This window comes from Thermobia domestica, chromosome 1 (genome assembly GCF_964235325.1).
Source record: "Thermobia domestica chromosome 1, izTheDome1.hap1.1, whole genome shotgun sequence".
Classification (NCBI taxonomy): Eukaryota; Metazoa; Arthropoda; class Insecta; order Zygentoma; family Lepismatidae; genus Thermobia; species Thermobia domestica.
This window is the reverse complement of record NC_137454.1, coordinates 120,147,502-120,161,084: the sequence shown is the minus strand read 5'-3', so window position 1 is coordinate 120,161,084 and position 13,583 is coordinate 120,147,502. Positions and strand designations below refer to the sequence as shown.

At 36.2% G+C, this 13,583-nt stretch overlaps 1 protein-coding gene across 1 annotated transcript in view; it reads left to right on the top strand.

Moving 5' to 3' along the window:
- LOC145688434 (uncharacterized) overlaps positions 1-10,549 on the top strand; it is a 104,862-nt gene extending 94,313 nt beyond the window's left edge. Inside the window, exons 3-4 of the mRNA XM_081762666.1 lie at positions 6,373-6,537; positions 10,294-10,549. Of these exons, the coding sequence (XP_081618792.1) occupies positions 6,373-6,537; positions 10,294-10,486 (358 nt within the window). The 3' untranslated portion in view covers positions 10,487-10,549. The remainder of the gene's footprint in view (positions 1-6,372; positions 6,538-10,293) is intronic.
- Positions 10,550-13,583: the final 3,034 nt, after the last annotated feature.

The following is a 13,583-nucleotide window of genomic DNA, read 5'->3' as shown; positions in this document are numbered from 1 at the left end:
AACGAGGCATTTCGCAATCTAGGCCTAGTCATAAGATTAGGTAAAGATTTCGAAAATATCAATACTTTGAAATCATTATACTATACGTACGTACGCTCAAAGCTTGAATATGCGTGCACAATTTGGGATCCTCAAACCAATAAAGATAAGTTCATGCTCGAAAAAATTCGAGCTAAATTTCTGAGATTTTTACCTTTATTAAGGACACAGGTTTTTACCCAAATAAATTTAGCTCCTCTATCCTGTCTAGTAACTATAACATATTAACATTGGAACAAAGAAGACTTGCAAATACTCTTTTATATGTATATAATATTTTGCATTCGAAAGTCGATTGTCCAGAAATTGTATCCAGCTTAAGTATATCAGTTCCGTCGACTAAAACACGGAACATGAATCACAATTTCTTTAGTATCAACAAGTCACGCATTGACATAATGACTAAGTCACCGATAGTAACAATAACACAGTCAAATTATGTCCAAAAATTGATGTATATACAAACAACATTCGAACATTTAAGAGATATGTTATAGATATAATGAAGCAATACGTCAAATAAGTAAACAACTAATATTGGTAATCAACACATTATTGGGAATATTATACTTTTACTGTAGTAAGAATTATGTATAGTCCGAACACTGTACTTGGAATCTATCCTGTTGTGCTCTATTTAATAAATAAATAAATAAATGATGTCAAAGAAGTCATAAGAAAGACTATCAATAAAGATAATTAACAAGCTCATCCCTAAGAAGTTCCTTCAGATAAAATGATTAAAAGAAAAAAAAAGCATGTAGCAAGTATCTCTATGTCAAACAAAGACTGCATACAAATATATCAAGTATTCTCTGCCTATGTATTTGGAATGCAGCAGAAAGGTTTGCGCAACCTGTGCGTCAGAATGTGAGTATTTTCATTTGGAAAAGTAAAAAGTAATTTTCATTTTGGTTTGTAACATTTTTATGGTGTTAACAATTGGCGGGTGGGTGTGTAAGGTTTGTTAAGTCAAAAATCAGTGTTCTGCAGAAATCGCATTTGAAAGATCTATATTATAAAAGAGAACGCACAAATCCTTTGTTAGCTCATCACGCTAATACGGCTGAACCAATTTCTTTTATTTTTGGGGGGTTATTAGGATTTGGACCCTAGATGGTTTTTATCATATCACTTTAATTTTTAATTACCAGTGTCTTGAGATAATTGACCATTCAAGTGTCCATACGTACAAATCCTTTGTTATTAGTTCATCATAGGTAAAAATAAACGTATTTATATGCAACCCGCATGACCGTGTCACTCGGCGGGTTAACATAAATGACAGGCGCTATAATGTTAACATTTACTGCAATTTGAAAGCGAAAAAGTAAAAATTATCTAAGTAACAAAGTTTATTGCGTTCCGGGGTGACCGCAGCGAAGCGGGGTGAACGCTGCTAGTCAGATATAAATCCAAAATCCGGTTTCGGGTTTCAGACATTAACCCTAAAAAACAGTCTTATTAACATGAAGAGCTACAACAGCTAATAATTTTCCCAAAACAGGATTTTGGATTTATGTCTGAACCCTCAAATACGACTTCTCCGAAACACTCCGAAGTGACTTAACGCACTTTACACACCCATCCGCCAATTAGTTTCCATAGTTGTTAAAAACTCTTCTCTGCTTAAATGTTTTTTTTTTTTTTTTTTTTTTTTTTTTGTATTTATGTTTTCATCTATTTCTAGTAAAGTATAGATGTTTAGACAGGAAGTAATGAAAACATTTCATACCGGTCTCTCGGTTTGAGAACTAAACTCTTCCACAACTCAAAAGAAGATAGTTCTATTCAGTTATCATGACATTTTGAAAGGAACTAATGATAGCAAGATACAGCAACTTTTTTTGTCTTCATGGATTAAATGGTGTCTGGCCCTTTTTATATATAAGTGACTCGGGCGAACATAATGATATGTCACATTTTCTAACTTTCGAATAAACTGAAAAAAAAAGTTGACCATTCCCATGCAATTTAATGCAATGAGACATACCAAACAAGTTTTCTGTGCCTTCTCCAGCTAATAAAACTACCTACGCACTCTTCTGTGATTCTATCACCTCTTCTACCTAATAGCTAAATTCCATCGAAAGTGGCGCTTATCATTATATTCGTCCAAGCTGCTTATATACGACTCGATGATTATAGGAAAGACCAAAGTCATTTTGTGCAGCTTTGGGGTAGAAAAACTATTTATTATAAATCCAGGACAATTTTCCTGCGCTGAACCTATAAATCAATGTTGCTTTTACACTGTTGCTATCTGCTCTTAACACCATTAACACCTTCGACACTTGCTATACAACTAGAGAACGGAAAAGTTCATAAACCAAATTTCAGAAAATTGTGGCCCGAGCTCTTTCAATAACAATGGTCGGCATGAAAATCTTCCCACGAGAGTGAAAGAGTGTACCGGATAGATTTCGAGACGCTGATTACGAATATCTCATCGAAAAAGTTCCAGCACGTAACTTTTTTCTCTGGCGGGGTGCTGTTTCCATAATTGACAGAAAGTCGTATTTTTCGTATTTAATATGTGTTTCCCGTGTTTGGAGTGCATAAGTCTGAATTTTTATCTAAATCCAAGAACTGTTACTAGGCTATATCCCAGGAACATTCTTTTCTCTAGCTCACTACCCCCTGGAAACGTACCCCCTCCCCTTAGGTTGCAAAGATTTATTGTCTTTCCACACTACATACACTAAAAAACCTAGGTGTTATTGACGGAGAAAGGTTTCGTAATCAACTTGCGATCATTCGTCGGCTCCCTCTTGTATAGACGACAGACAGGTTGTTGAAAAAAGGCACCAAGACATACACCACGTTGTCGCGTGAAACAAATATTTCAGTTTCGAGTTGATCTTCGTGGTAGAAGGTGGTGTTACGATGTGTCTGTGTACACCGTAGGTGAAAAATATTTCTGCGTGAAATATTGACGTTTGTGTTAAACGAACATGCCGAGAACTTGCAACAATTCGACAGATTCATTCTGCTACATATGTGGGGAAGTGATTTTCAAGGGACAAAGTAGGCCATTGTCACCATTCCTGAAGACAGCCTACCATCTGTACTTTGGGTGTAAAATCGGCGACCAGGATCGCGTTTGGGCTCCGAAACAAAGTTGTAACTCGTGTGCGCGTACTCTCACAGGATGGTTGAAAGGTACACATAAATCGATGCCTTTCGCCGTACCTATGGTTTGGCACGAGCCCCGTGATAATGTTTCAGACTGTTACTTCTGCCTGACTAATATAAAAGTTTTCCCAAAGAACATGAAGCATAAAATACAGTATCCTAACTTGGATTCCGCGAGGAGACCTGTGAAATATGATGTTTGCCTGTATCCGTACCACCACTCATACATCCTGTGCTGTGTTTCATCCGATGAAGAACCTGCTGCTTGTGATGATGTTGCACAATCTTCGAGTACACAGTCAGATCCCAAGTACGCTCCAGTGCCTGACACTAATGAACCACATGTGATAAGTCAGGAAGAGCTGAATGATCTGATCAGAGACTTAAACTTTCCCAAGTCTAATGCCCTGTTGCTTGCATCACGACTTCAACAATGGAATCTACTAAACCAAGATGTGAATATATCGATGTATAGGAAAAGAAAGGTGACCCTAGTTCCTGATTTTACAAAGGATGGTGATTTGGTGTATTGCTGTGACATTCCATTGCTTATGGGACAACTGAAGTTGAACTACAACACTGAAGATTGGAGGCTATTCGTAGATTCCTCTAGGATAAGTCTCAAGGCAGTATTACTACACAATGGCAATGAAAAGCCAGCCATCCCTATTGCTCATGCTGTACATATGAAAGAAACATACTAGAACATGTGAAACCTATTGCAGAAAATAAAGTACGAACAGTTCCAGTGGTCTGTATGCGCTGTCCTTAAGGTTATTGCCATACTCACCGGTTTACAGGGAGGTTACCCAAAGCACTGCTGCTTCTTGTGTCATTGAGATAGTCGAGCCAAAGATCAGTACATCATCACAAAATGGCCGCCAAGGAAGCAACTGGTCTCAGGGGAGATGAAAGTGGCTAATGAACGTCTTGTGGATCCGGAGAAAATATTCTTACCACACCTTCATATCAAATTAGGACTCATGAACGTCTTCGTCAAGGCCCTGAACCGGGATGGTAAAGCATTTAATCAACTCAGAAAACTATTCCCAAGACTCAGCGAGGCCAAGGTGAAAGAAGGTGTTTTTACGGGACCTCAAATCAAAGAAATTTTTAAGGATACTACATTTTCTTCTCAGCTTAATGAAGTGGAAAGTAAGGCTTGGAAGGCCTTTCGAGAAGTGTGCAGTAGCTTTCTAGGGAATCATAAGTCATCTGATTACAAAGACATTGTGGGCAGGTTAATTACTTCATTTCGTAACATGGGATGTAATATGCTCCTAAAGCTACACTTCCTGCATTGCCACCTGGACTTCTTCCCTGAAATGTACAGCTTGGGGAGGTCTCTGACGAACACGGGGAAAGGTTTCACCAGCAAATAGCTACCATGTAGTGGCGCTACAGATGTAAATGGAGTGTGAATATGTTGGCAGACTTCTGTTGGAATGAGACACCCTGTAGTAATTACAAGAGGAGTAGGAAAACCAAGTGACACGTAAGTGTTAAACTTTAACTTTTTATGCAATTTTATCTGCATAACTTATATTGATATTTAAATTACAGTATAACGTGTAAATTATTATGGGTGGAGAATAGCATCTTTAAGCGGGTATTGAAACACCCCCTCCCTCCTCCCTGAAAACTGGTACGTCCTGGATAAAAACGGATCCGAACTCAGGAGCTCGAAATCTATAGGAATTACCTATTTTCGTTCGTGGTAGCGAAAAAAAGTTTCATTTGCAGACCAGTGTAATCTATTCATGCATACTCATAGTTTTTTCATTCTAGAACAATTAATAATTTAGTATGTTTCGTAACACTAAGAAACGTTCAGTTTGACTTCAATTTTTATTTAAGTTCAAACCCAGCCGACCAGCTGCTATGGACGAGACCTACAGGTCTTGACTCAAATCACTACGTTCAATGCATTCCCCGGGACTCGAATGTGAAATCTGTCTTCCGACAAAGTAGAGATTACTAGATATTATTTTTCGGATGACCCAAAAAATGATCAAGCACAATAATAATATAAACGTATCCCTTATAGAAAAGTTATCTTCTTTGAATTGCTGCAAAAAAGGTGGAAAATATAGGAAAGAGGATAATAAATTAATTGACAGCATTTCCGATTATCAAAGTACCGCTTCTTTTATTTTTTAAAAAAAATATCCATGAGAAAATTTTACGAAGCCAACCTTGCACTGTTGATATTCTCTATTTAGAATTAATGATTAAGGTAAAATTTTGAAACAAATATTTTTTTTTTATAAGTAGACACTGTTCCTATTATTATCATATTAGCCCACTCAGCTGCAGGACAATCACCTGGTGGACCATTCCGCCCCTGCTCCTCATCAGTCAATAACAAATGAAATATGCTATCATTGCATTACAGTAGTCTTGTCCCAACAATGCTTCTGTGTAGTAAAGGAAACTCATCTCGAAACACAAATCCTTCTCCGCGGAAGATCAGGGTTCGATGTCCGGCGGCAGATCATGTGGTTCAGATTTCACGTTTAGCTGTAGGTCCACGTCTCATATAGCCTCACAGCAAAAGGGAGGCTAATACCCAACTTAACCAACCAATCGAAACTTAAATCCTCTTTGTATCAACTACTGATTCTTGCAGGTATAAGCCTATTTGTTTCAAATGGGCAACGTCAGTTGTTGAAGGGAATATATTAATACATTAATAAGATTAAGTTAGATTGTAATGTGGAAGTTAGTATTTTCCCTTAACAATCCTTGCTTAATTTAGACATATTTCTAGTAGGTTGATATTGTTGATTAGAATTCAGAGTCCTTTTCAGCAACGATGTGATGAAACGTGAGCTTAATCTGGGATTCGAACCACGTGTGCTCCCATCGGTAATAGAACGCCGGCTCTCGCGCTAATGAAACGCACGCTAACCGTATAGCCACGAGGGAACTCGATGCTTGTAGTAGACATTTATTGCCGTATCCAGTGTCGTTTTGACGTATGATTAGCGTCATACTAAAGGTCTGACTAAAGCAGGAAACATATGTTAGTCGAAATCTTTAGTATAGTACTAATCACACGTCAGCACGACTCTGCATAAGGCCCTTATGCTTTATACCCTAATATCGCCAGCTTTTTGGGAAGACTTATTTAACAATGTCATATAGGCCCACTGCTTAGGTGCTTTGCTTATATTGTTGTATTGGATATGTTCACAGGTTCTATCAAGAGTTGTTGAACGGTTTACAACCAGCAGGTAGGTCTTACATGACGAATATAATGCCTCCGAGGAAGATTCCTCCAGGATGCTACGATACAGAGGATGGTTTCTTTGATCCTCGACGAGGAACGGTTGTCAGCGCAGTTGACGGTCACATGATAAGGTAAAGCAAGCATTATTACCAATCATTATTTTTTAAAGAATCGTATAAGAAAATATAAACTTTTTGAGTAAGTATCTATCGCAAAACTAAAGGACTTCTTAAACAACAAATAAGGCAGAAAATCAGAACATTGATCAGAAATTAAACAAAAATATTTTAAAATTACTCAATTCTAAGAGAAGAGTAGTACGTGAGCTTCTCGTATGAATAGTTCTTTGTTGTATTTCTGTTGGGAGTTAAGATAGCTTATGTTGACTCAATTTTCGGTGCAATTTTACCTGAATTAAGAGTTTGTAAATTTGTCTAGGTAGCTGAAAAAACTGTGATGGGATTCGACGTACTTGTAATAGTTTTGATGAAGGCAATGTTTCATTTATCTATAGGATTTACACAATGTAATAATACTCCAGGTAAATGACCTAACAGTGTAGATAGATAATAATTAATCCGGTATTGTTTCAAATTATTGTTATGGTGAATACTTCTTTTAAAATATAGATTTTTAACCACTAAACAAACAATCATCAGTACTGCATATATAAAATAATAACCTCCAAATAAATACTCTCCGCAATTGTTTTCTTATTACCTCTTAATTAGGACATTTGTTCATACACAAACAATATAAACTCTTTGGATACTCCCATGAACTATTTATTACGAACAATTATAATATTGTAGGATTTCACTATACCGTGTTGAATAACATTATGCAAAAACAGAACACAAACGTGAATATTGGCTGGTCCAATTTTTTTACAGGACTCATGTCCAAAATGATTGTCGCATATCTATAACTATCTTCTTGCAAGAATATAATTTGATAATGATTTTGCAGGGTACTTTTAATACTGACACTATGTGTATAATCAGAAAATGTATATTTATGGTAAATTTCATAGGAAAAGAATTATAAATACGAAAGCTAGAATGAGTGAAATAAAATGTTGCTAAATGGGCAAGAAAATTTTATTTTCGTTTTATTGCTCTTATTTACTGCTCTTTTGACTTGAAATTTGCTACATACATGTCTTTGCCGATTATACACATACTAACATTGTAAGAAATACCAGGCGAATTCTTTATCAAATTATATTTCTACAACAACATATTTATAGACATGCGACAATAATTATGGACATGAGTATACATATCTACACTTAAACACTTTCCCTACCTATAACAGTACTGATGGTCACCTGCTGAAGACCTTTGCACGAATCTCTGAGATCTCTCCGCTCGTTTAGTAGCTTGTACGTGCACCTATGGTGCTCATGTTCTCTGGTTTGCTTTCCAGTTGGAGATCATGGGTAGGATTTTCAGCTAAATATATGTTCAAGAAGTTCAAAAAATGCAAAAATGGACTAACTCTTTCATTCACTTCTTTACATAGATACCTTAAAACAAGGATTTTTTTTTTTTTTGTAACAGTAAATTATATGATCATAAACTGCATAGTTAATGTCTTGGTGGCCAATATAACAGAAATATGAATTGTTCCTGACGTGTCGAACTTCTAATTTCCTCTTCTGCAAATGTTCTACCTCTTTCGAAAGGATTAAGTATAATGGAGTATCCATAAGACTTTCTTTGGCTTTCAATAGGATGTGCTTGTCACGAAACAATCTTCGAATTAGTGTTGCCCATGAGACGAGACAATTCTTCCAATAGACACTGATGTACTTTTCGAGATGTACTTTCGTGCCTTTTCGAAACGAGATATCCTGAACTTGTGTGTTGTAGCCAAGCCTAATTTGGATGTCGAAAATTTGTCTCATTATGCCCAAAAGAGCCCAGAACTGATTCATAGGAATCTCACAGAAAGCTTTGTTTCCGAGGTGTAAGAAGATACTTATGTAGGAGTCTTACTGGACGCCCACTTGCGAAAACAGGACATCCCCAGGGCCGGATTTAACATTTTGGCGCCCCTAGGCCCAATAATTTTTTTCGCCCCCTAGTCTGGTTAAAGTTACTTTCCTAAAAACCTTTATTAAATAATTATATCAGGCCTATATGTTAATTGCTTAAACACCACTCCACGATGCAATTTTATCATTGCAAGTTTTTTGAGGAATTTACTTGGTTCTAGGCTTAACAAAATACCGTTAATGTATTAACAAAAGATTGGTGAATAACTTTGGTTTTGTTCAATTTAGCCATTTGGGCAAATAAATAAAAAAAAAACTCTGTAGTAAAAAAAATAAGTAAATAAGTAAAAAAAAACAGCCAGTTCTCCCGTGTTTGAGATCAATGTTGTAACGAAGTTGATGCATAATGTTGAAAAATAGTTGAACTTTACCAACAATTATTTGTTCCAATGAACTTCAAAATCAGAATGCTTTATGAGCCTGATTTTTTTCAATCAGTTCAAAAAACATGTTAAGTTGTGGCTATTAATTTTTATTTCTAGATATTTTTGAATTTTTTTCTCTCGGCTGTGCGCCCCCTGGGAGCTTGCGCCCATAGGCCCGGGCCTACCGGGCCTATTGGGAAATCCGGCGCTGGACATCCCATGAATATCTCATAACCAACCTTCTTTTGCGTATAAGGAAAATTATGTGAGAAATTTTGCCTACATACAATGCCTCTGCAATAGGTTCTACAATTTTCTTAATTTGTTAATTTTTAAAAACTGCTAACAACGTATTAAGAATTAATGAAAGCAATACCATTATTACTAAGTAAAAAATGCACACTTCCAGAAGATTCTTGTTGTCCGGTATTAACTCATGTGCCACCTATGATCCAAATTTTCACCTTACTGATTGCCCGAAGCAGCCGAACGATAGTTGGTATGGCGTATGCCTAACTCCTCTCCAAGAGCAAGAGTGTTATGGGACTCTTCCGAGGGTCTGCTTGCTTCAACGGTGTTTCTGAGGAACATATTTGAACATGTTGTTGGTCGGTGCCAACTGAGCTAATTTTGCAATGATGGATGTGTCACCGGAACGAAATTCTACAAACCAACGTGAATGGTGTCTTCATTCACCATACCTGGACCAAATGCATTGTTAAAAGTTTTTTGTTTTTCAGCTGACAGTGCAGAAGGTCCCAGTTTGAAATCATAAATAAAAATAACTTGCAATTATGTGTTCTCCATTGTGTACTTTCATACGATACTGCGACGCCCTACCTCCTGATTGCTGGGTAGCTCAACCTGTTTGCTTACTAATTATTATTTTAGTTAGAGTCGTTACCTTCATTCATCCTTATGTTGCCGAGCTGAGATGACTTTCCTACCCAGACGTCAAAAAGGACATTTCATTCGCATCAACGTAATAAAATGTACCTTTATGCAGAAGGCTAACTTATTTTCAGAGCGTGAAATCGAGACATTTTCTGAGTTTTTATAACTGAGTGATTGGAAATTAGGCAATTATAGCAATTTATTTTAGCGTCAAACTTGGGCTATACAAGTACAAGGCTTAAAGTGGGATGAGACGCAATGGTACTAATTTCCGAGAAATTAGTGTTCTGTCGTAACTCAGTTCCTGTACAATACTTGCTCCTTAGTAATATTTGAACATTTCTCTTAGTTATTTCATGTAAGACTATGTAAAATAAAATAACGACTATTTAAATAAAAATAGGGACATTTTCGCGTTCCGACTTCAGTTGAAAAATTTTGGGACTAGGTCCAAAAAGAAAGGACTATCCCGACTAAATAGGAACGTCTGGTAGGAGCCCTAATAATAATAATAATAATAATAATAATAATAATAATAATAATAATAATATAATGTAATATTTTTTCAGGATTCCAAGTTTTCAGGAGCAAGAATGGATTAAGAAGAACTGTCGAAAATGCTGGGATGAATTTCAGGGTTTTAGCCACGAACTGTGGGTTGAGCCAAAAGTTACAAAGAAACGTTTAGGGCCAAGAAGACCTAAAGGACATAAGTTTACTGATTTCATTCTTAAAATAGCTCCCCAGTTACTGGAGGACTAATTTTTTTCTTTTTTTTTTAAAACATATTATGAGTGAAACATGATATAAACTTTTTTTTTTCAATCATCCATAAGAAATTTTGGATTTAAATACAATATTATTTTTGCTCTGTTCAAGGCCTTTAATTTACCATCACAGTTTTTTTTTTTTTTGTTTGTTTTTTAACCATCGAATGATTACAGTGGTACCTCGGGTTACAAACGTCTCTTGTCAGGAACTTATCAGCTCAATGATACAATTTCTGAACAAATTTTAACTCGACCCGCAAACAATTCCTCGGCTCACGAAAGTGCGCACGTGGCTTCGATGCCATATTTTCGGCTCGCTAACAGCAACAGTTGTACTCAGGTGTGTGCGCTGCGAATTTGTTGTTGTTGCATTGTTCTTGATACTTTTCTTTCTTTTTGCATTAAATTTGCATCGCACAAAGGTAATGTATGTTTTATATTACTGTATATGTATATTTTTGCCGCAAGTGAATCCATAAACAAGTCAAAAAAAATATATTTCTGGGGCGGGCGAATCGACCAACTGGATTTGCATTAATTTCAATTAGGCCTATAAGATAAAAAAAAAATCGTTTCGCGAAAAGAGTCAAAGAAGAAATTAAGTTTGTAACCCGAGGAATCTCTGTGGTTTGCAATTATTTATTATACGTAAATACAAATTTATTTCTAAAATGAGTTTGTTCATGCAAAAAGGGCTTCAGTCACCCACATGGCGAAATTCAGTTAAACGATTTTTGTTCCTATAGGCAGTGGTAGAGCGTTCACCTCTTGTATATGGGGTCCCGGGTTCAAACCCTGCTCCCGCCAAGTGAACTTTGTGGTGGGCAAACACCGTGTGCATGGGTTTCCTCGGGGTTCTCCCGTTTCCTCCCACTTTCTTCATTCCACCATTTCATTCATTGCTCATCACCGTCTCCTTTAGCCTAGCCGCATAATCGTGGGACGTAAAACTCAAAAAATTCATTTTATTTAATTTGTTCCTATAGGGCTAGGGTTTCTCAAAGTCTGGATCGTGACCCATTGGCGGATCGCGGGCTGTTTTTTGGTGGGTCGCGAGAAGTTTTTCCTTTTAATTATGAAATTTTTATTTTGATGCAGAAACATATGATGTGAGGTACTATTCAGAAAATAAAAATTGGAAGTGTATGTTAGAAAGGTGAAAAGTATGTGATTACTCAGCCCCCTGCTCTGTTGTATAGTTATAGAAATGCTGGGTTAGGTTGGCCTGCTTAATAGTTGCAACTAGTGTTTCTTCCAGAAAAAAGGGGGGGCACACTTAGTATTCGGAGGAGTCTGCTGATACTATTTTATTTATTATTATATTATAGACTAGTTTAACCACTAGAAAATACCTGAAAGGATGGATATTCACGAAAATATCAAGACACATTATATTGTCTTACTTCACTCAATGGAAAGAATTATACTTTTAAATGTAGGAGTTATTGATGTAAAACTTCAAACGCAGATTCAAGGGGGAAGGAAAAGTAGCATAAAATATTGAAAATATTTTATTGTACAAAATTTCTTGTCACGTAGAACTTGCTCTTACAGTAATCACTTCAGCCTATCTCCAACTTAAGTAATTTCCAAACCGTTCGAAACTGCTTTCCATTATTATTATTATTATTATTATTATTATTATTATTATTATTATTATTATTATTATTATTATTATTATTATTATTATTATTATTACTTTGAAAGAAAAGACCCTAAACTAACATCGCGTCTTTCGACCAGGGCTCAGAACAAATTCATCTACCTACTAGATTTCTCTGTTCGGATATGTTACTGGAAAGCATCCGTAAAGCTAAATGCTATAGCTTAATATTTGACTCTCTAATAGCTTAATGTTTTACTCTCTAATAGCTTAATGTTTGACTCCACTCCTGATCAGGCACACCAAAAGCAGATGTCAGAAGTAGTTAGGTATTTGGAAGTTGATATTTAGAAAACAACAGCATACGTTACAGAGGCCTTTTGACTTTATAGAAAAAATAATAATAAGATGCGGAAAGCTTGGTTGAAATCGTCTTTGAAGTGATTAGAGGTTAACGAAGTTGATATAAGAGATTGATGCCATTAATGAAAGAATTAAGGGTGAAAATAATCTGCTAGTTCTTGTAAACTGTGAAAATCCCTCATTTAGCTCGGTGAGTACACGTGCAGCAACACAGGACACATTGGTGTTAAAGATTTTTGGAACCATAGAGGTCCCCTACACCTTCTTTCTTTGTTCCTTCGTCCAACAGTGTTAAAAAAAAACTAAAAATACTGTTCTTGTAGTTTTAAAATCAAACTCAGAAAGCAGGAGGAGCCAAGGGTGCGGATCCTGGGGGGATGGGGGGCCCGGGCCCCCCAAAGCTCATGTGGGCTTCCCTATTGTATTTATGAATATAAATAATTGGCATAATATGAATGCAATTTGTCTTAAAATCCTTATATATATACCTTCTGCATCTGAATGCCACCCCCCAAATTTACAGAGAAATCGGCGCCCTTAGGAGGAGCGCTAGAGTAGAATCCATGACAGATGAAGAGTGCAAGAGCAATGGAATAAGAAGTGTTACAGAACAGTTAACCAAAATCTTGAATTACAGACCTCTAATTTTGTTGAGATTTTAGAGCAACGAAGTTACTCAAGCGATCGAGTTCAAAAGAGATGTCAGAATCCTAAAATGTCCTCACATGATACTGCTTTAGATTTCAAAGGTCTCAAAAGTAATAGGTCTCTGAGTCCCTGTTAAAAAGATTTGAAGCCGTCAAACTGTCAAAAAGACATTTGTTAATTTTCTTGACAAAATATTTTTGCTTCAGCAGAGGAATTATTGATGTAGCCTAAAATTTTAGCTTACACTTGATTTGTACTCTTCTCGTAAAAACAATTTGGTTTTATATTTTTTTTCTGAGAATATAGATGACAATAGTTAAATGTTACATATATTTTCTCGAGTGTACATAGAATAATAATAGTCCAGTACTACATAGGCGTAGTACCTTGTAGTATTGGACATTCCGTCAAGAACATTGAATTCCTTTTCAACAAAAAATTCTGGGAGAATATGGGAGGAAACAGGAGGAACCCT